General features: G+C 43.5%; 1 protein-coding gene across 3 annotated transcripts in view; it reads left to right on the top strand.

Moving 5' to 3' along the window:
* Positions 1–22,818, top strand: part of LOC146859990 (tetratricopeptide repeat protein 24-like) — a 355,993-nt gene that overhangs the window by 66,003 nt on the left and 267,172 nt on the right. For 2 of the 3 annotated variants that reach the window (XM_085646308.1, XM_085646309.1), the window contains exon 4: positions 6,364–6,492. The exons of the other annotated variant lie outside the window; for it this stretch is intronic. In XM_085646308.1, coding sequence (XP_085502434.1) covers positions 6,364–6,492 — 129 coding nt within the window. The remainder of the gene's footprint in view (positions 1–6,363; positions 6,493–22,818) is intronic. 3 annotated transcript variants of the gene reach the window in all.

The following is a 22,818-nucleotide window of genomic DNA, read 5'->3' as shown; positions in this document are numbered from 1 at the left end:
TTTTTGTTTTTAACATTGACTGGTAACTAGAGTTTTGAGCTTTCAAATCACCACCGTACCTAACAACTTTATATTTGTAAATGTAATTTTGAGATGTGCACAATTACCCCCTTATTTTACTCCCAACTCACCCTGAATGGCAGATATTTATATCTCAGGATCTAAGCGTTGCAGGGAGTCTCACAACATTTGTAGTCCGACTTGCAAATAAACACTTGTGTATATCTGGTTCTTATGACATCTGATTGTTTTGTGGCATGCACTTTCATTTATGTTTTTAGATGATCTGGAGGTCTCTCGCAATATATTATTCTGGCTGCACCTTGCAGTTGCCGATTAGCTCACCTGGGTTCCTAAGCACAGGAAGAGGTTAATTTAGTGCATGAGGCACCTCTGACCTCACCTCCATTGAATTTTAATCAAAGAGGCTTACAGCGTTAAGAAAAACCGTGCAAGAGCCAGGATCTAGGAGGCAACTTTGCAAAAACACCAACCTCTCCATATGGATCAGACCTGTTCTTAAAACGTAACACTTTGTATCATGTGGTATTTCCCAAGATGGGACCTGACAATGACAGGGCTCCCTCTAGGGCCTCTGGGCTAAAAGATGAAATAGGGACATTGTCTGGGGATTCTGATAAGAAAATGTAACTGTGAATCTCTTCTCAGCGATTTCTGCCTCCACTCACTACTTGTATCTTCTGTTATTTCGAATTTTCGAATAATTTTAATGTGATTCCTAATTTAACCAAGCAGCAAATACAGCAGACAAAGTAGATAATTTCAAGGGTGTAAAGATCCTTTCAGCTATCTCTGTTCAATGCACAGCTGTCACTCAGATGTATGTCACTCCTCCACAGGAGATACATTTTTCAGTTTTGTTTTCAAATTTCATGTTCGGTGGGATGTGCAGCAAATGAATACAGCCATCCCATAGATTTCTTTTGAAAGGCTTGACAGATGTCATTTTACTAGAACTAGTTCATGAAAAACCCAGCAAGATGCTCGTCATCATAGATTGTACTAGGCAGGGCTGCTTTTTTCCCAGCAACTAGCTTTATTTCACCTTGTGATGATCATTGTTAAATATATTAAATAATGCAGTTCTTAACCCAGGCATAATGATCAGTACAAATCAAAACTAGGCTGGCAATCCAGTAATCTTAGTTTAGATATCTCTTCTAAGAAAGAGATTCTATTTGTTCTGAATTGAGTCAACTGAGAGAAGAAGACAAACGTGTGCATGGTGAGCATCAGTCTTTATCTATGTTGGATATTTATGTGTTACCGGGGGACATCTTTGACAGTCTTTCAAAGATAAAGTATGTCTGATGGATTGTCACAAGGAGCTGATGATGGTATCTGATGGTGGTTGTTTGCCAAAATATCACCATATGCAGCACAGAGCTCTGAAAGAGCATTTCTCAAACTAATCTTACACTTTATTGTATTCTATAACTTCTTCTCAAGTCTTTCTCTATCGGTGGAGCTAATTCTGCCCCTACCCCAGTAAGTCACTCCTCTGTTTAGCGTCTACTAGAGAAGCTGTGTATACAGTATCCTATACTGGTTTATAATATTTTGCACATGCGTGTCCCATCAACTTCTGTATATGTTATTGTTCCATTCCCTCTGTCTCTTGCTGTTATCTGATGTCTCTCTTCTTATCAAATCAGCCTATCTAGAAAAAGACCAGAGTTAACTAACTTTCTCTGTTGTCTAATCTCAATGCTTATTATCTCCAAACCAGCACAGTATTTCCAAGGCTTGCTTCCACACCTTCTTCTTTTTCATCAGTGCATCTCAGGACATTACATCATTGACCTTCCTCCACTCAATTGTTTTTACCCCATGTTCTTTACCCCATTCCTCCAGTTTCATCAGTTTCTTTCCGAAATCCTTTCTTACCTATCACTTTGGGTAATACAAGTTGCTCCCCTTACCACCGTAAATGTCTCTCTCATTACGCCTACATTTTCCACCAAATCTTGATTAATCCCAAATAACGACACCATTTCAGGTCGAGTACAGCCTCAGCTCTCAGTCTCCATTATTAAAGTATAGGGCCCTCCCTTCCTCATCTTATGTTAAACAATGGGCGGGGTCCCAAGAGTATGGAGTTCAAGTGGGTGGTTTTCCATGGCTACTTTTCTTTGGCTCTTTGGAAAGAAGGTAATGGGGCAGTCTGTCTGAGATCACAAAATGGCAGGAGGAGAATGTCTGGTTAAAACACCTTCAATCTTGAGACTTCTTAGAGATCAGCAAACCAATTCTGGTATTCGTGGGGCAATGGTTAGATTCTGATGGAATATGTTGAGGATTTGGGAGTGGCTCAAATGTGCCCTTCTGCTTTCTAACATTTTGTGATGTTTATGAGCAGGAACTGAATTCCAGCAGTGCACCCTAGCTTCTGTAAATCAACCATAGTGAAACATTGCACATATTGCAATGTTATTATCCTACGAGTCTCTTTGCCCCTGTCCAACAACCCTGTTGTGATGAAGATCACATGGGTCTGCAGAGCTCCCCTTTGTTCCACGCTCAACGGCACCTGCTCCATGAATGTTAACTAGAGAACACCAGAGACATTCCTGGTGTGTCCTTGGTACCACAAACATTGACCTTGTCAACCCTAGTTGTCTGTGTTGGTGATTTCCCTTGGGCATTTGAAGTAAAACGGTATGCTATGAAACATCCAATTTAATGAAAAAGTAACGTTGAAAGAAGGTGTCCAAGTCATTTCTCATATTGAAAACAATTTTTCAATAGGAGTCATTTTAGTAGGCTAGAGTAACTTTGGAAATATGTTCTCATGTTATATAAACGGTCTTTGATTTTTAAACTTGCAGTAATTTTTTGTTGGTGTGGACTGCTGTCTGTCTTACATTCAAACGTGGTACATTGAATGGTGGACTGGTAGTCCTGGCATTCTTGGCATGGTTTTCCCCTGCATTTTTGCCTTTGCCTCCTGAATTTTTGCTGTGTGCTGAATTTCTTTTTTGCTGGTCTAGATGCTTTGGGCACTTTGCCACTGCTGGCCAAAGTGCAAGTTCCCCCTCTGTAAATTGTGTATATGGATTGGTGTTTATATGATTGGCTTATTTGACTTACCACTAAGTCCCTAGTACAGTGCACTGTGTATGCCCAGGGTTTTTAAGTCAAATGCTGCTAGCAAGCCTGCAGCACTGATTGTCCCTCCCACACAAGCAGCCTTTCAAAGGGGTCTCAGACCTGCCACTGCAGTGTCTGTGTTCAGTCTCTACTGCCATGTTGACCTGGCAAGTGTGCCCACTTGCCAGGCCCTAACCTTCCCTTTTCTTACATGTGAGTCACTCCTAAGGTAGGCCCTAGGTACACCTGTGGGCAGTGTGCAGTGTCTGTAAAAGGTAGGGCATGTTGTGACGTGTGTAACATGTTCTGATAGTGAACTACAGTGAAGTTTGTTTTTCACTATTGAAAGGCTATCTGTCCTATAGGATAGAATGGGAGTTTATTTATAACATCTTATAAATATAACTTTCCATTGGGACGAGATGGGAAGGTAAAGTTTAGTATGCCTGATCTCAGAATATAAAGATGCATCTTTTAGTAAGGATGATTTTTACATTCTGTGTTTGAAAATACCACTTTTAGAAAGTGGGTATTTTCTTGCTTAACCATCCTGTGTGCCTCTGCTGGTTTGTGGATTGACTGTCTGGCTTTGGAGTGGTAGGGGCTGGAGATGTGCATTCACTGTAGACAGCCACTGGGGAAGTTGAGGTGTGTCCTGCCTTTCTTGGATGAGTCAGGGCTGGGCAAAATGGAATAGGGGTGCATTTAGAGTAGGGGAAAGCGATTGCCTTTCATCTCAATTCGCCTGGTCTGCCGTTACACAATGCTGTCTCCACCTCCTGCCAGGAAGCTGGACCAGAGAGGACAGAACTAGTTTTGACTGAGCACAGGGCTTCTCTGCCACCAGAGAACAAAGAGATTTGCTGTATAATTATTGGGGCCCAGACCCCAGATTAATTCTGGAATTTAAGAGGAACCTTTGCCAAGGAGAAAGGCTGGAGAAACTGAAGGAGAAGTACTGCCCTTTTGCTGTGTGCTGTCTGGGGTTGGCCTCCAGTGGCTGTTTCTGCCAAGTAAAGGACAAGGACTGTGTGCTGTGTCAGATCTCCAAGGACTTGAAGTAGAGCTTGCCTCCTGTTCTGACGTCTCAAGAACACAAAGACTTCACTCTCAGCTCCACTGCACTTCCTTGCTGGGAGTTCAGACCTGCAAAGAGGTGCCTGCTGTTGTTCTAGGCCTCTGGAGGTTGTTCCTGCTGTTGGGACCTGGAAAAGGAATGCAACTTAGAGAAGCACAACACATCCGCACCTGTTTCCGCCATGTCGCTACCATGCAGGAATAATTTCCACGCATTACCATCGTGCCGCTGACAAAATTGCCGCAACACGTGCACTCAGCTAGAGAAATCGCTGCATCGAGTGCCCCGATCTACGTAGTCCGAGATCACCTACCGATTCCGACGCATGCTCTGCTGTGTGGCTGCAAGAACCAACGCATCGTGGGACCGCGGCTGGAGAAACCAACGCAGCACTGTTGCCGCCGCCGCATCGAGAACCAACGCATCCACGATCCCCATACATTGCACCAGGGCAGCAAGTCTACAAGGACACCGAGGCCGCAGTAAAAAAAAACGTCGCATCACCTCCCTGGACAGTAAAAAACTAATGCATCACCTCCCCTTCAGTAAGGAACGAACGCATTACCTCCCCTGGAGTAAGGAAACGATGCATCACCTTCCCTCTGCAGAAGGAACCAACGCATCACCTTCCCTGCAGCTGTTCTTGTTTGCGATTTTGATGCATCCAAAGTACTGTGTGTTGAAAGTGTCGCATCCATAGTTTGCTATGAACAGAACTGTTTTTACAATCTAAGAAGATTATTTTGATAACTGTATTGTGTATTTTTGTTGTTTTGGTTTTGTGTGGTTTAGATAAAGATTACTTATTTTTCTAACCTGGTGTGGTGTCCATTTGTAGTGTTTTCACTGTATTACTGTATGTATTCACAAATGCTTTAAACTCTGCCTCTGAGTCCTAGTGGATTAGTTATTTCAATATCACGTTATTTTCTTCCCTTGTACCTTTTCCCCATATGGGATCCATACAAAGAGATTAGAGGTACTTCTTAGATTATAAATATACTTTTTCTTGATCCAAGGCAACATTGAGGGGGTGCCATGTTTCTTAAATCACTTTAGAAGAGTCACTACTAAGTGTTTGGAGATTGGATGTCACTAAGGGGCATGTTATCAAGACAGGCGATAAAATTATCGCCGTTTTAGCGGCAGAAAACTGCTGCTAAAACGGCGATAATGGGCTTGATCGTATGCTCTATGGATTTCCAATTGAAGCCCATGTTAGATGTGAAGGGCATCTAACCTGAGCTTCAATTGGAATTCCATAGAGCATATTATCAAGACCATTATCACCGTTTTAGCGGCAGTTATCTGCCGCTAAAGCGGCGATAATTTTATCGCCTGTCTTGATAATATACCCCATCATAAGTCACAAGAAACGAGCCAGATTTTCATTTGCTGACAATTTTTATTTGGAATGGCGATCATCTTTTAACTGCACAAGTCTGTCTAGAGACAGCAATAGTGATATGTTTTTCTAAAAAGGATGGGTTTCCACAGTCTTGAGGACTATACTTGAGCCGCTCTTAGTGATAAACATACTGTCACAAAGGGTAACGGACATCTGATGTTAGTGATGAATATCTTTTACTTCCAACTTCTATACACTTGTTTGTTTCTTAGCCCTGAAGAAGTCGCTGTGCACAACAATTAAGCGTGACGAAACACGTGTTGGCTAAGGATCTCAAGATTAAACTGAAGTGACTTTTTCAATGGAGGAACAAGAGTGTTTTTTATTATTGTCAATGATACATAATATATACAGTCGGCGTCTGTAAGGGACTGTTGTTTTGGTTTATCAGTGGTTATCCACACATCGGGGAGGAGGGTGGCTCTCCCCACCCTTATGCACCTCAATCATAATTGTACACTAGTATATACTCACTGCTCATTTCCCAGGAGCGCCATTACCCTACACAATCCACCGACTAAGAAGTCCCACTAGATTGTCACTCCAGCAGGTCTGTGGAAACTGGAAATTCATTTCAAATGACTGTTTATGCAACATACATCAAAGATGTAGGTAGGTGGGTGTTAAAATGAAACAGACATAGAGTGATGTAGGCCACATGAACTTAGCACAGCATTCCAGTTGTGCTGAAAATAATGTTTCATGCTATAAAATGTGCCATTTCGTCGTACTGCTTATCCACAAATATACTGGATTCTTCTTTCAGGTATTATGGGAGACAGGAATGCACAGGGACAGTGCCTGTGTAACTTAGCCTATGCATACAGTCAGCAGCAACAGTACGACAGGGCCGAGTTCTACTACCAACAAGCGCTGCATGCCTTTGTGGACGCAGGTAGGGGAAATGCTGAGTATAATTTATAAATGTGATTGTGGTAATGTTTCGTGTTCCGAAGAACAGCTCATGCATTCAGACAGCTTGGCAGCACCCCACGTCCAATGTGTGGTCAGCAAGCAAATATGTTTCATTCTAAGTAACAAGGACATCTATTACACCATTGATTCACGCTGTAAATGAGCATAATTATCTATGCAAGTGACACAAGAACACACTCATAGGCCATTCTAAACAATTGTTGGAGTTATGACACCTTCTGCTGCATAGATACCAAACCCACGTTTGCCATTCACTTGCCAAGGGAGTGCCACTTTTTAAGACATTTCCCATCCTCAGCGGGCTAGACCCGGTTGGAACTTCCCACATTTGTCCTTATTCCTTTTAGTTGCCCAGATCATCAACCCATACGAAGTTAGATGTCATGCATTCATTTTCTGTTTGTGAGCGAGGGATCCCCCATATCAGTGCCATTTTTCATACCAAAGTTATGTAATCCTTCTCCTGTATTCAAAGACCAGAAAAAATTGGATAGATCCACCGTTTTTATAACTTCTCTCTGATGACTACTTCCTTGACAAGATACATGTTGAATCACGGTGCAATGCCAGTCTCACCAACTCAGGCCAAGGCATATAGGACTTTCCTTATTGAACTCCGAATGGCAACACATTGCCAAATAAATACAGTCAAATGGGGTGATACTGGTTGCTACAGCAGGATCTAAGATGGCTTCTTCTGGTTTCTTATAAAATGGCTGCCTGTGGCACAAAACCCCACTGTTTGTATATGTGTGGCTTCACAATGGATCATGTTTATGATATTGAGATAGCATCGGTGTTTACATCTTCAAGCCTTCTGTACCAGAGAGAGCCCTAAGATAAATTGGGATGGGGCCATTATTGTTCCCCTGATGAAAAAGACCTTTATAATACAGGTATGCTACTCCAGAAATGTAAGCCAAGAATATGTTATTGCAGTTATCTCGCATTTTCTGCTGGCATGCCTTATTTGACTCCCTGTTTCTCAATTGCAGCTACACTTATAGACCATCTCCTCTTTAGCTTTAGGGTGGGGAAATCTCCCCTCCATGAAGGCTGTGATAATTCCTGTTTTCCTCCATCCTGAAATCTAGCTCACCGGCAGCCTGCAGTGAGGATTTCCTTCTGCAAATTGTCCTGCCCAGAAAGGACAGGACATTCTGTGGCCGTAAATTGTTTACTGCTGAGATGGTCATCAACATCATATACATGGTGTGTCTCCTGGCCCCAGCAGTAATGGACACAGTTTCCTGCCACTGCAAAGAACCACTAAATCTACAACGAATGATATGAAACTGTGACATATTTGACGCCCTCTTTCCAGACTGATAGTCCGTGCCTAGGGTTCCACTGATTATCTTCAAACCAGTGAGAAGTGAAGAAATGTCTTTCTCAATGGAGAGAGGTGATGTTTCCAAACTTCACCCACTGAGACATCTAGGGCCATATATAGATAGCTAAATACCGGTCGGTAACAGCCAAAAATCGGTAATTTTCCCGTTACCGTCCGGTATTTAGCCCTTTCTAATGTAGGAGGCAGGTTTTAAGGAATCGGTAATTTACCGAATCGGTATTTTAAGAAATGGGTAAAATACTGATTCGATAAATTACCGAATCCTTAAATCCTATGTAGGGAGCACTCAAGTGAGTGCATTTTTGGTTTAAGGATTCGTTATTTACCACCAACTACAAGTTGATGGTAAATACCGAATAACTTTTCAAAAGCAATTTTGTGCTTTTTTAAAAGTGCCATGTGGCAGACATACATGCCCTTAGGGCATGTATGTGCGCCACATGTGCACACATGCACGATTCAGGGGTGCAACAGGGTGTCAATGTGACACCCTGCCACCCTTGAATATGCTCCCCCTATTACCGATTCGGTATTTACCGATTCGGTAATAGTGAATGGCTTCCCATTCATTCCTATAGGCCTCAAGGCCCATAGGAATGAATGGGAAGGAATGCCTCATTACCGATTCGGTAAATACCGAATCAGTAATAACGAATATTACCGAATCGGTAAAATTTGCCGATTTGTTACCTACATTCTATTTACCGATTCTTAAATACCGAATCGGTAAAATTCGGTATTTAGAAATCGGTAAATAGAAATTACCTACATATGACCCCTAGTGATTTCTGTTGCGGGTCCCATTCAGTCATTCTTTGACTGTATCTCTGCTTCTGGCTACGTTTACACTATTCAAATACATGCATGCATCACGAAAAATATTAGATTCACTGCATATGCTGCATTTTAGGGATGTTGCACAGGCTGATTTTGGTTGCAGTTTTTTAAGCTATATTTAATTTCAAAGGTCACAGACAAAAATGTTTACAGTCCTACAATTTGGTAATACATTGTGAGTCACTGCGAAATATTTAAGTATTTCTTTTTTATAGTTTTTCCCAAGTGCAAGGGAAAATAAAACAAAAATCTGTGAAACTTAACATGAAGTAGTAGGTATTTGAAAGCAAGCAACATAATGTTAAAAAGCACTGCCAAAGTCAGTACATACTGCTTAAACTGTAAATCAGTGGTTCCCAAACTTTTGACTTCTGAGGACCCCCATTGACTCACCACTGGAAGCCCGGGACCCCCCAGCAAGATGAACAATTTAAATTTCAAACATTAAAACACTAATTCGAAAAAAATAAACACATGTGCACACAAAACAAATACTCTAATTACTAAGGATTTTAGTATTTTATATTGAAAGAGTTTGCAAAACATGGGAACATTTTAATGGGAAGGTTGGTGCTGCATCTCTGTGATTACCTTTTAAATGGTTACTTTTATTTCGCAGTACAAGGCTCCTGCCAGGGCCAGACTGGAAACCCAAAGCAGCCCTGGCAAATGTTTTCAGACCAGTCCCCATACAGTGCACACCAAGTGCAGTGAGTGAGGCTGACCACTACAAAGGGGGCTTTGGGGGGCTCTCCCCCCAAGAAAATTTAGGATACAATGGTGCATTCTACAACACATTTATCATTATATATTGAATTGTATTAGCTTTTAATGAATATTAAATGATGACCTCACTATGCACCAGGATACAACAATCTTTGTTGGGGTTCTTCAATGATTCCCTTATTATCACCCTTCAACAGTGTCTCTCATTTCTCCATAGCACATCTGTCACATGTTTTCATTTGTTTTATAGCATCTCTCATACCATTGTAGGATGTCAGAGCACTTTACATCACACACATATAGAGACAATGAATCATACTTGTAAATCAGTGTAGAGAAAATGTTACATAAGGCAAAGGGGACTATAAGGTGTAGGATTCACATGTCAATCATACTGGTAGGCATTTTTAAAGAGTGCTTGGTCTGGAAAAGCACAAATACCAGGATTCAGAACCTAACACAGTGGTTAGCATTGACTTTAACAATAAAAATGCATTTCCAACTAAATAAACCCCTTTAGCAGCATCAGGATAAAGAAAGACTGGGAAAAAACATAAGTTACTAACTTGTACTATGCAGTGTGAAGCAGCTCTTTGATGACAGTTTATAGGTCACTGTGCTAGATTATGATTTTCTCTTATGAGCTGAAGAGTAACAAAAGAATCTCTGTGACAAAAGAAGTAATCCACTGACCTATGCACATAAAATACTGTTTTTTAAAATGCATGGTACGCGTTCTTTGCAGCAGGCATATTAACCCTCTGTGCTACATTAGATAACGCAAACCTGTCACTGGACAAAACTCTCATCTCTCTACAGCAGGTACACTAATCACTGGTGTTATCTTGACACTTTTATTGTTGCTCGAAAACTGCTAATTCTTCAAGGACTTTTGGAGTGCTTTTAAAACTGCTGCCTGAGGACCCCCTGGGAATGTGTCACGGACAGCCTGGGGGTCCACGGACCCCAGTTTGGGAAACACTGCTGTAAATGATAGCCTGTTGGAGTTGCCAGTGCTTCTTTTGAAAATGTTTCTGTCTGCTGAAAATCTATAAACACCCTTTCAGGGGAGTCTGACTTTCTGAGCGGATGTATGATGATACAACGCGTACCATCACAACGCGGTATGTTACATCGCGGTCGTGACAACGCAAGTCGTTACATCGACTTGCGTTGGAGGGCGCTGGATTTAGGAATAGTGTGAATTACTATTCCAACTCCAGTCTACGTACAGTAGGGAAGGTGTTGGAATAGTAATTCACACTATTCCTTAGTCTAGAGCGCCCTCCAGTGCAAGTCGGTGTAACGACTTTCGTTGTAAAAACCACGATGTAACCATACCGCGTTGTAATGGTTGCATGGTAAAGGATGTTTGCCTTTCTGAGCATACCATGACATTTTAAACTATTTCATGTTTCCCTACAAAACTGACAAATTTGAGCTTAATGGGAGCATTTTTGATACATTTCATAATCATACTACAGGAACTTTGAGGATGGTGGGAGGGCTGCAGCTATAGTGGTAGTGCTGCTTCGACTGCCCCAGCCTGCTGGCTGACCTCTAAGTGGTCTTTAGTCTCCAGCCTTTCACGGGCTGACCTTCAACTCAGTGCTTAATTTGTAACAAAATAAGTGCTGTGGTTCTTGTCAGGAGGCCACTGCAGCTTACACCACACATTGCCCCAGCCATGCTGCCAATGATAGTAACAGCAGAACTACTACCAATCACTTTCCTACAAGTGTGCCAGTTCTGACTATTCCAGGGCTATAATAATGGCTTGGGCAGCCGGTAATGATCATTTTTAATGTATATTGAATTAATTCTTCACTGTTGCTGTGGGCATCTCTAAATAAGCCAGACAGCACCACCTTGTGGCAAAGTCTCACAAGTACCGGTGTTGACAGTTAAGTGCTGGTACCGAGCACCGGAGACCACCGGCTCAAATTAAGCACTGCGTCAACTCTTGCACCTCTTTGTGAGTCAGAAGCTTTTTAAATGTCTCCTTTGTTAATACCCCCAGTTATGCATGATTTCACACATTGCCCTTTATTGCTATTATATGCAATTTTTGGCTTTACCTCCTTGTCAAAAGGGAAACTAATGTTCCCCAAGTACCTTAGGTCTCTCGAAAATTCCAAACCAAGGTCAGGGACCTTTCGGACAAGTCGACACCAGTTTGCGACTCTATGTCAGAGCTGTGGCTGGTACCCCGAAAATGTGAATATATATAAAACAATGACACATGTGGCCAGTTGTACATTTTTCTAGTTTTTAGTTCGGAAATGTAGCTAATACGATGTGCTCAAGACTATAGTTTTAGTCAAAAGGCAAAAAACTGGAGCAAACCGATGTTGCTCTGTTTCTGCACTATTACCATAATGAGGAGTTGACTAAATCATTTTTTTTTGTTTCTAAAATATGCTAGATGTAGGCAGGCTTGAGGCCCAGTCACTATGTTTTTATTAGTAATGTAGCATAAATTATGCAAAATCATGTTGATCCAGTTCTCAACGAAGGTTATTCATAGGAAAGTTTTTTTCTTTGTTAACAATGTATATTATGAGAAAATCATGTATAATTAAAAGATGTTTCAGAGGGCGGAGACATGTAACTCTTGACATTTGATTAATTTTACAATAGAATTTTGAGAAAAGAACAATGTGGAAAAGGTACTCAAATGTGTGAGGGTAAATATAGTGCTAGTAAATGTAAATGTGCAAATTTATGTTTGTGAATAGGCCCCTTTATCTCGATTTGGCGCTCCACTTCAAACTTTGTATAATCTACGTAGATGTTATCACGAATGTCTCTTTTTCAGCATTGGTGTTCATTCCCTGTATGTCTCTTTTGCTATAAGGACTACTTAAATTATGCGATTATAAAGTATTTTCTCGGTGTTAGAAATTGGGTTTCTGGTTGACTAGGATATACACTCAAGCCAGGCAGAACCCACCACTCTTGTCAGGGTAAGGGAGTTACACACCCAAGATAACCCCTGCTCACCCCCTTAGTAATTTGGCAGAGCAGTCAGGCTTATACCAGAGGCAATGTGTAAAGCATTTGCACAACACACACACACACCAGTGACACACTAAATACACCACACAAGGTTATATTAAAATATTGCTTATATTTTATATACACACATAGACCACAATCACATAAATCACAAATCACTTTGCCAACTAGGCAATTGCCATAACATCACAGGTAGTGCAATAAAGTAAATGCTTATAGGTTGCACACGTCATAAAAACACAATTACTGTGCATATTCCACAAATCCTGAAATATTACTTGCTATCCTTAAAAGGCTAGGCAAAAATTACGTATATCAATACATTCAGGGCAGGTAATGAAGCATGTAATGAAGAGAGTACATGAAACACCATACTTCACATAATACCATAGAATGCATCCCCCTGCACTCCTACTACAGGCTATACGGCACTGTGAGGTACCAAGTGGGTCCAACTGGCACCGGGGTGCCTATTATGACAGTTACGGTACTTGCAGTGAGATCCCACCCAGGAAGTCACCTCGGGTATTACAATTCCTACCAGAGGCACCTTGACTGGAGCCCCAGCCCGTGTCATTCCCGGGAACCTCTCCAGAGGATTCACCCTCCCAGAATGCAGGATAAGTGGGGGTAGGCAACGTAGGCCGCAGGAATCCCCCTGTGCACCTACTCCAGGTAACGCAGTAGATTCTTTGAGCACTCGAGTGCCAGGGAAATACGTCCCCTTGGGATGAAAAGGCCTTGAGGCCAACACGGAGCAAAGGAAGTGTGCCCGCCTTGGTCCCTCTGGACCGGGATGGCGACTGCCGCACTTGCGGACACCCCTGCCAACTTCGTAACTTGTAGCAGGTCCAGGCCATTTCCGTGACCACTGCTTCCTGAAAGGCAGAACACAGAGGGCTGCCTTCAGCGGGTAAGGCCACGCAGGATCCTCCAATGTTGATGAAAGGCAGGGAAGCAGCTGCTGAAGGTTGCTAAGAAACGCAGGATCGTCCGCAATCGTCGGTCACAATGGGGACTGCCTACAGCCAACCCCGTACATCTCCTTCTCTCCGGCCCCTCCTCCCCAAGGGGAAAACGCAGCACTCCTAGCACTGTCGTAGAAGGGGGCACAGCCACAAAGGTAAGCAGAAGGGCAGCACGGCTTCTCTGGTGCCACAACGCTCGACCCGCGCTGATGGCTGACACACTGGAGAAGGGGTTTTACATAAGCACTCACCCAGCACTTCTCAGTAGGAACTAAAATCATTTCCCTGGGAAGCGCTCACCATGCATTTGTTTGTTTGATCATTGCTTCAGCTTAGGGATGAAAACAAAAAGCACTCCAGAGGCACTTATACTTTAGAAACAGAGGTGTAGAACAGTCCAGTCCTACCCCTGCTCTAGACAGGAGCAGCAACTGCAGGCCGATCCACTCCACATACAGCAGGGACAGTGCTCCTCATACATCTCTCCCAACTCTTCTTCAATGCAGGTTACTTTTAGATCCAGCAAGGATCTGGTAGTAAAGTCATTTATCTCCCTGAAACTTCCAAGAGGAGACAAGCACACCAATCCCTTGGAGATCTTCCAAAGCAGGATACCACAGCAGGGCAAAAAGAGTCAGTCATTTTTCTCTGCCACAAATAGAAGCAGCCACTGCTTGCCAACTCACCCCTCACACAAAAAAAGCCAGCGCTCCTCACGCAGCTCTTCTTCTCGGCAGGGTCCTCGTGTTTTCAGAAGTAATCTAAAGCTCTGGGATTTTAGATCCATTACTTATACCCAATTTTCTCTTTGTTCTCTTTGTGGCAAAGGTCACTGAGCTCAGTCCAAACCAGTTCTGACCTCCAAGGTCCAGTTTGACTGCAGGAGATGGAGACGGCATTGTGCAAAGAAGACACAGCCTATTCAGGTCCTAGTGCAAACTCCTCCCACCACTCTCAATGCAGACAAGGTCTATTCAGCCTGGCTCTGAGTCACCCAGGCCCATGAAACATGAAACTCACGAAACACAATAGAGCCAGCTCTGAATACTTTAGAGGCCATCTACTTATGCACTATTTACTCAGTCTTGCTTGGAATTCAGCGATTGTTGGTGACTCTGTTGAAAGAAAAATCAAACATTTATCTTTCCTGTGTGAACAATACTTTGGACTCTGAGCTGAAGGCTTTTGTGACATGTTTTTAACAATAATTGAAGCACTTGAAGTGAAACTGAATGACAAGCAATTCTTTTGTGAATCGAAAACTTCTGTGTAGTGTGTTTTGCAAATTCAATGAGCTATCCCAAGAGTTTGTCAACTGCCCTTGAATGCATTTATTTGAATAGTAATGTTTTTTTTTATGGCATTGGAATCCACACCTGCGCGATCTGCATTCATGCCACTCCAGCCTTGAAAGGGTTAACAGACAATATTAAACTGCCTCTTTTTGTTCGGGCTCATTTCTGCAGGAATTGTGCTGTCACTGAACAAAGGCAGGGCATTCTACTTCCCAAGGACACGACAGTGCCACGTGCCTGCTGGGCCCCCCATTGGCTCACAACTTTACAACACAACATGTTGCCTTTATGTAAAAATGTAAACATATTTTAAAAATTGCAAATGTAAGCTACTAATAATTCAGGCCTGGCAAGCTTTTTTATCCTGGCTTTGCCTGTCTGCCAGTGATGTGCCCTTGTATTATATGCCAAGGGGGAGGGTGTAGGAAAGCTAAAGAAAACACACACAAACCCTTTCCCCTTCAGTTTGATGTATTCTTAGGAGCTTCCTTCCTTCAAGACTGCGTGTAGGTGTTAAATGTGCTGATTAGCGTGGTTAAAGCCCTCCAGAGAAGCGCAAAGCATGAATATGGTGCAAGCCACAACTCACTTTTATCAGAGCGCCAGCACCAACATTTCACTTTAATTTCACAACAACCGTTTTACTCATGAAAAAACTGCCTTCCTAAGTAGTATCCAGCTAACTTCCCTTTGATTTAAAATGTTGTCACATTTGAGTGATTTGTGTGCTCTCCAGAGCAATATATGTGGGAATGGCGCATTTGAAGTTCCAGTAGATAAAGCAACTTTAAAATGTTCTTGTTACATTTCTCTGTGTGGTAATACCTGGCGAGTATGCTGTTTTCATGCAGTGGACACACATTATGAAGACCCCTTGACAGCTCGGCACCAGGCATCGATAGACCGGCTTTATATAACCCGGTGCAACGCCACACCGTTAGTTTGGTGAACCTGGCTCCAGTACTTACATGTTGTGGTATCCTGGCAAATATCTATGTAAAGTTTCAAGAAAAACAAGGGTACCCCAATACGTGAACCTGGGGTGAAATATGCGGTAAAAAAACAATGGTTCGGGTGTGGCCAAATGGTCCAATAATAAAGTGATCCTAAGGAGAGCACTTATGGTTAGAGAGTTGAAGATTAATTATTTTAAAGGAGCAAAAAAATGAATAATGTACATAGGGACATAAGTCAGGTCATGTGAAACATTTATTTCCACAACAATAGAATTCAGGTGCTCACACAATAAGTGAAAGAGGCGTGACGTGCAGAGTGATGGTGAAGTTTAAAATAACGGCATCACATTTGACAACAATAGTGTAAAACTCCTCAAGCAACTTTATAGAATAGGAAGAGTTTTGTTGTAAAGGGTCAACGGCGTTTCAATCTCAACTGTTCGAGATCATTGATAGATCGATGCTGATGTGAAAATTGTAGGGGTGCACCATATTCATTGTTAGTCAGCACCCGCATATAATTGAGCATATTATCCAAGAATAATGGAAATGTATTCATTTAAAATAGAAAAGTAGAAATGTAAACAGGCCTCGAGAGAAGAGAAAGGCCACCAGTTATTCTGAAACGCATTGGTGTATGTGTAAAGCTTAGAATAGAAATGTCATGCATTAAGAGACATTAAGTCATGTTAGAGGAATGAAAAAGGTAGTTCCCTTAAGTATGAGACAAATAATTAGAATTGTAGTGTGTTTAGGTTGAGGCCTAACCATATATGTAAAGTGAAGGCCTTCGTTTATTTTAGCCATGTTTTATTAGAACGACAGGATTTTAGCCAAGCTTAAATTTGCAGTGAGTTGTGAAACCTCATGATGTTAGGGGTTTTTTCCGTTCGGCATTTGGCTGCAGGTACAAGGCCATGTAGCTCGTTAGTTAGAATGAGTCTTTGTTCAAATGGAATGGAGACAGAAGGAGTAGACATGAAGGGAGTGGATTGGAATGTTAAGTTGCAACTCCTGGTACAGAGAAGGCCTGGGACCCAAGGTCGAATTCGTGGAAGGGAAGATGAAAGGATCCAAATGGAAATCTACTGGAGGAAGAAGCTGTCTGGAGGGGTGTGCTGAAGGGCGTGTACAGCTTTTTGGGGTTTTGTATTAGGGACAGAGCCCCGTGGGTGAGACAGACGAGACTTAGGAGAGGGACTGAAAGGAGCATTATAGATCGAGCTCTCATATGGTGAAGACTTCTTAGGAAGTTTCACTGCTGACACCTTTTATGCGATCCTCACCTGGAAGGGAATGTTGAGTAGGGATGTCACCTTAGAATAGAGTAGGGACAGAAATGATTTGATTCATGACTGTAAACTTTGATATCACTATTGCCATAGGGTACTTGATGCTTTTAGAAGCTGTAATTCTGTTTATCTTTAGTCGTATGCGGATACTTCGTAGACTGGCATTTGTATTAGTCCCCATATATCTTTTGTGCCTGGTACTGAGGTGCCTATATATTCAGATGTTTTTGCTGATAATAAAAGGTCAACCTCCCAGATTATGAGTCTTCTTTCCTGAGATGTCCAATTGCGGTAAATACGATTTGATAATTGTGTTTCTTCCCTCTACGCTATTCTGCAAGTAAAAAGATCCTGGCGACCTGAGTGGGTTCTTGTAGGTAATTAGATGAGAACAAGAACCGGCGTTCCCAGTTGGTTGCAAACGAGGATGGTTTCTTTCTGATAGCGAGGGAAGATTGAGATTAGGATAAGTGACCCTTGAGGCCCATCAATGATAAGTGAGGTTGAATCATCGGAGGGCGAACGGCAGATGATCTGGCGGAAGGACGTAGATGGCGAGTAGCAGTGCGGCAGCAAGCAGAAGCTCGAAGAGTGAGTATGAACAGGATACGATGTTGTAGATTGCGGTGGTGTATTGTGTAAGATGTTTTGCGGAGTTGGTGTGAATGTTGTGTGATTGTGAGATCAGGCTGTGAGCGCGGGCAGCCCGGGAAAGTCTTAGGTGATGAGAAGCCTAAGCAAGAGGGAGTAGAAGACACCCCTGGTAGATTTTGTTGACCATTGATCGTGAGGTACCATCGATTACCTGGACCGAGGTAGGGGGAGCGAATGTATGAGTGTGTGGCAACCTGACGCTGGTCGTGGGTTGTTGTATGTGGAATTGAGCATTTGAAACCTATCAGAGGTGATCTGTCTGCCCGGCAGGGACAGACAGTAACCAACCGAGGTCGACAATTTCGAGAGACTGTGAACGGACAGTCAGAGGCTGTGGACGGACAGCCAGAGGAGTAACTTGTTTGGGATCAAACGGTTATTTCAGTGTGTGAATGGGATGAATGCAAGGGTGAGACGAGCAGTGTGCAGGAGGGGAACTGCTGCGAGTGGAGGAACAGTGACGTCAGAAGGTGTCGCGCTGCGATAGGCTGGTTGGTGTAGTTCGCGCTGTCATTGGCGGACAGATACCAGGAAGTAAACAGAAGTTGTGTGCGTTTCGCATTTGGCCATTATGAAATGTTTTAAAGTTTTCCGAGAATTGTGTCGAGGGGATGAACATGTGGTTACTCAAGAGGGTGCGGAGACCCCTCCGGAGGACACGCCAGCACACTACATGGCAAGAAATGTAGGGTTGCATACCATAGTTTGGCTTGAGAATTGGCATAAGATGACTCAAGGAGAAGGAGAGTTAGCGTTCCCACGGTATGGTTCATTCAGATTAGCAGTATTGTATCAGCTGAAGACTGTGATGGCAGCTTTACGACCTATGCCGAGGCCCACACAATTTGAAGCGCTACATGCGTGGATTAGAGCAGCACATGATAAAGAGAGAGGCAGAAATCAGGAAAGGGTGAAAAGGGCAGTTCAAGCGTTTCAAGATGCTAGATGGGATGCAGCGGAGAAAAGATGGAGAATGCAGGCAATAGAGGGACAAAAATTATAGCCCTTATTGGAGACGACAGGAAAATCAAAGGAAAAGACAGTAGACGGGGAGGAAGACAGTGACACGGATGATAGCCTGGTGGAAAGGTTGTTATCCGAGAGACCACCTCCATACAATCCGGATGCCTCAGAAGGCAATGAGACAAAGGAAGGAGAGAGTAGGGGAGCAGTACCCCGAACAGAAGTAAGAGTAGAAGGAAAGATCTCTATGGGAACTGACAATATCAGGTATAAGTCTGTGGGCAGCTCGGAGGTGGAGAGAGGAGTGAGGTTACCAGATGCGCTGAAAATACCAGTTATCATCGGACCTATTGAGTCGATGTATGAGCTAGAGCCCGAAACGGCAGGGAGTTTAGAACAGTCAGAGGGCAGGACGAGAAATGGAGTAGAGGAAAGTGACTCAGTGAGGAGAATGGAGCGGACTCCGAAGCCTATAGAATGGAGTACGCCGATGCCAGCTACAGCTGACTCCTCAGGAGGACAGGGAGAATCGAGACCTACTAGACCGAGGTCTTTAGTGGAGTCAAGATCAGATTTGAGAATGTAGACGCCACCGGTGAGAACTCAAAGTCAAGGTGTTTTGGACGCAGAGAGGGATCGAGGGACGATTGTAAATCGCTCTGTTCCCATGGGCAGATCAGGAGAGGGTAGGCCACGCGAAAGAGAATGTGAGTACGATGACAGAGATGGTACGGCCTGCCGAGAAGTTCTGAAGGGAGCATTGAGAGGGAAAATGTTGGATGTCGTAAGGCTAAAGGCAGAGTTGGATGAGATAATAGGTGGAAATCTACCCCTAGAAAGAATTCTAACTTACGAACAAGATGAGTTACTCTTTTTAGCGAAAGATGTGACTCGTAAAGCACGCACAGCTCACGAGAAACTGTCAGAGCTGGCAAAAAGACATGGGGTGGATTTGTCAAAAAACTAAAGCGTTGCAAGGTGATCACCGGCTACAGTATAGTGATCAGGAATTCGAAGACAAGAGGCTCATGGGATTGAGAACTCATGTCAAAGATTTGATTATAGCAATGCGGGCATGGCTCATGCTCGATAAGTGGGACGAGAGATGGTCTAAGAAGAAAAGTTCTAGAGGAGTAGTGGGAGAGACGCCACCTCCGGGTGGAGGCACGACGACAATAGGGAGTTTCCCTTTAAGGGAGGTACAGAATGGAGGGTACGTACATGTACCCTGGAGTAGAGGGGACTTAGCTGCCTTCACAAATGATTTTCCCCGGCTAAGGGAAAAGCCTGTGCAGTGGTATAAGCAAGTTGATCGCTTTGTCAAAATCTCGAAGGTACTGTGGATTGATTTGAATACTTTGTTTGACATCGTGATCCCGGGGGATCTGTGGTCGGCATGTAAGGTTGAGATTGAATGGCCAGCCTCAGAGCCCGACAGGGATTTGATGACACATGGCCCGTCGCCGATAGTGATGAAAAAGTTCGAACAGGTAATCACTTGGTTGAAATCGAAGGTCTCACCTCAAGACACTGATTGGGTGAAGATAGATAGGACTGTACAAGAGCCTAAGGAGACAGTGCATGAATTTTACGAGAGGCTTTTGCAGGCTTTTAAACAGTACAGTGGTTTGGAGGCGTTGGATACCAAAGACATGGGACAGTTTGTGTCCAAGTTTGTGTTGGGGTTGAAGCCAGAGGTTAGTCTAATGATACAGCAACATTTGATTTGTTGGCAGAATAAGCCTGTGGATGAGATTCTCCGATATGCTAGATATTGCAGTGATGAGATTGAGTCTAAGCACAAGAAATTGAAAGACAAACTGCTATTGGTACAGATGCAAACCGCAGTTCAGGGACAGTCTACCGGAGGAACTTTGGGAAGGAGGCAGGGAAATTATCAAGGAGGGGCACAGAATGCTCAAGGACAGGCGAGGCCGAGAGGGGTAGATCCTAAGACCGGAATAGATGTGGCAGTGTTGAAAAAGACCACAGCTTGTCACCTTTGCTATCAGATTGGACACTGGAGACGTGAGTGTCCTTTTAATCCATTAAATCAAATACAGCAGGAAGAAGAGTTGACCCATGTTCCAGTGGCAGACACACTCCCTGTAGTGACGCAACCTAGAATGACAAAAGGGGGGACGAATGTTCCGCAGGTACAGGTTCCCCGACCGCCTAGGATACAGAATATGCAGCAGGGAGCTCGGACATATGTACAGATGCCCCCATTCGAAGTGAATGGGGAAGATGACTCTGATCCAGCAACAAGATCTTGCTGGGGAGGAGACGATGATTTTGCGCTTAGAGCGGTCCTAGAAGTAGATCAGAAGGGACCCTTTGTAGAAGCAGAGATAGATGGCCACCCTACGACCTTTTTGGTTGATACGGGGGCTACAAGATCGACTGTAAGATCTGCAGTGATCCCGTATCTGCCCCTTTCTGGCCAGACAATCCAAGTTGTTGGGGTAGCGAACAAGCAATTGACTAGCCCGCTGACGGAACCAATACCGATTAGGATCGGGAACTTCAGCGACAGACACCAGTTCGTGGTGTGCGATTCTAGTCCAGTCTGTTTGTTGGGAAGAGATCTATTGTGTAAGCTTAATTGTACCATCTACTGCACCCCGACTGGAGTGGAAGTCCAGACAAGAGATGATGATGCAATGCGACCTTTAAGGTTGCGAATCAGCGTTGGTGCGTGGAAATGTATCCTGCACTCACAGTGGAGGAACTCCCTTTAGATCTGAGGGAGTCTGTGTCAGTTGATGTATGGGACCTTAGTGGGGAAGAGATCGGACTAGTTAAAGGCGTAGATCCAGTGAAAATAAGAGTCAAAACGAATGTAGAGTACCCAAGAACTCCCCAGTATAAATTGTCGCCGGAAACTATGGAAGGGATCAGACCCGTAATTGAGTCCATGCTTAGGCAAGGAATTTTGAGAGAAATCAGGGGTAGTCCATGTAACTCGCCCATAATGGGACTGCAGAAACCGAGCGGGAAATTCAGGATTGTGCAAGATTTGCGAAGAATTAATGAGATAGTAATCCCGTGTTGTCCCGTAGTACCGAATCCATCCGTGATCCTGTTCAAAATCCCATGTGATGCGGAATGGTTCACCGTGATTGACCTGTGTCAAGCCTTTTTCTCGATTCCTCTGCATGAGGAGAGCCAATTTCTTTTTGCGTTTAGGCTAGAGAATCGTGTGTTAGCATGGTGTCGTATCCCACAGGGGAACACTGAGAGCCCGTCTATTTTCAATCAAATTTTGAAAAAGAACCTTGAAGGTTTGGTGCTTCCCCAAGAGTCTGTTCTCGTCCAGTAAATAGATGATTTGCTAGTGGCATCAAAAACTGAGGACGCCTGCAGGATTGATACAGTAGCACTGTTGAATTTTCTAGGTTAGAATGGGCACAAGGTGTCTCCAAATAAATTGCAGTACTGTCTGAGTGAAGTACAGTATTTGGGTCATCGGATTGAGAAAGGCAAAAGAAAGATATCGCCAGATCACATAGATGTGATTTTGAGAATGCCCGTCCCTACCACTCAGAGGGCAGTTCGAATGTTCTTGGGAATGGTTGGCTACTGTCGCCAATGGATCCCGAACTTCTCCTTACAGCAGCTGACGCGAAAGGAAGTGAGTGATCCGGTACCATGGGATGAAGATTGTTTAAGGTCATTCTTGAAACTAAGAGAAGCCTTGTGCTGTGCGCAGGCACTGGGAATGCCAGATTACAAGACGGCATTCGCATTATTTTGCTGTGAAAGAGAAGGTTGCGCATTGGCAGTGTTAACTCAAGTTCATGGGAATGTCCGTAGACCAGTTGCCTATTTTTCGGCTACACTAGATCCAGTAGCCTCTGCGTTGCCCGGATGTCTCAGATCCGTTGCTGCAACAGGTGTCAGTATCGAAAGATGTGAGAGCATTGTAATGGGTCATCCGCTTACTGTGCATGTGCCACATTCTGTTGAACTGTTGATGACCAGGACTAAGACACAACACCTCACGAATAATAGACTGACACGTTATGAACAAGTCATCTTAGCTGCTGAGAATGTAACATTGAAGAGGTGTTTTGTTTTAAATCCTGCCACATTGTTGCCGATCCCGAATATAGATGATGAAGATTGTGAGGATCATGACTGCCTCGATGTGACTGAATTGTGCACCAAACCCAGACCTGATATTGTGGATGAACCACTTTCCGAGCCAGATGAAATATTC

The sequence above is a fragment of the Triturus cristatus genome, chromosome 3_1, assembly GCF_964204655.1.
Source record: "Triturus cristatus chromosome 3_1, aTriCri1.1, whole genome shotgun sequence".
NCBI lineage: Eukaryota > Metazoa > Chordata > Amphibia > Caudata > Salamandridae > Triturus > Triturus cristatus.
The sequence above is the reverse complement of the archived record's forward strand: the minus strand, read 5'-3'. Positions and strand labels throughout refer to the sequence as shown.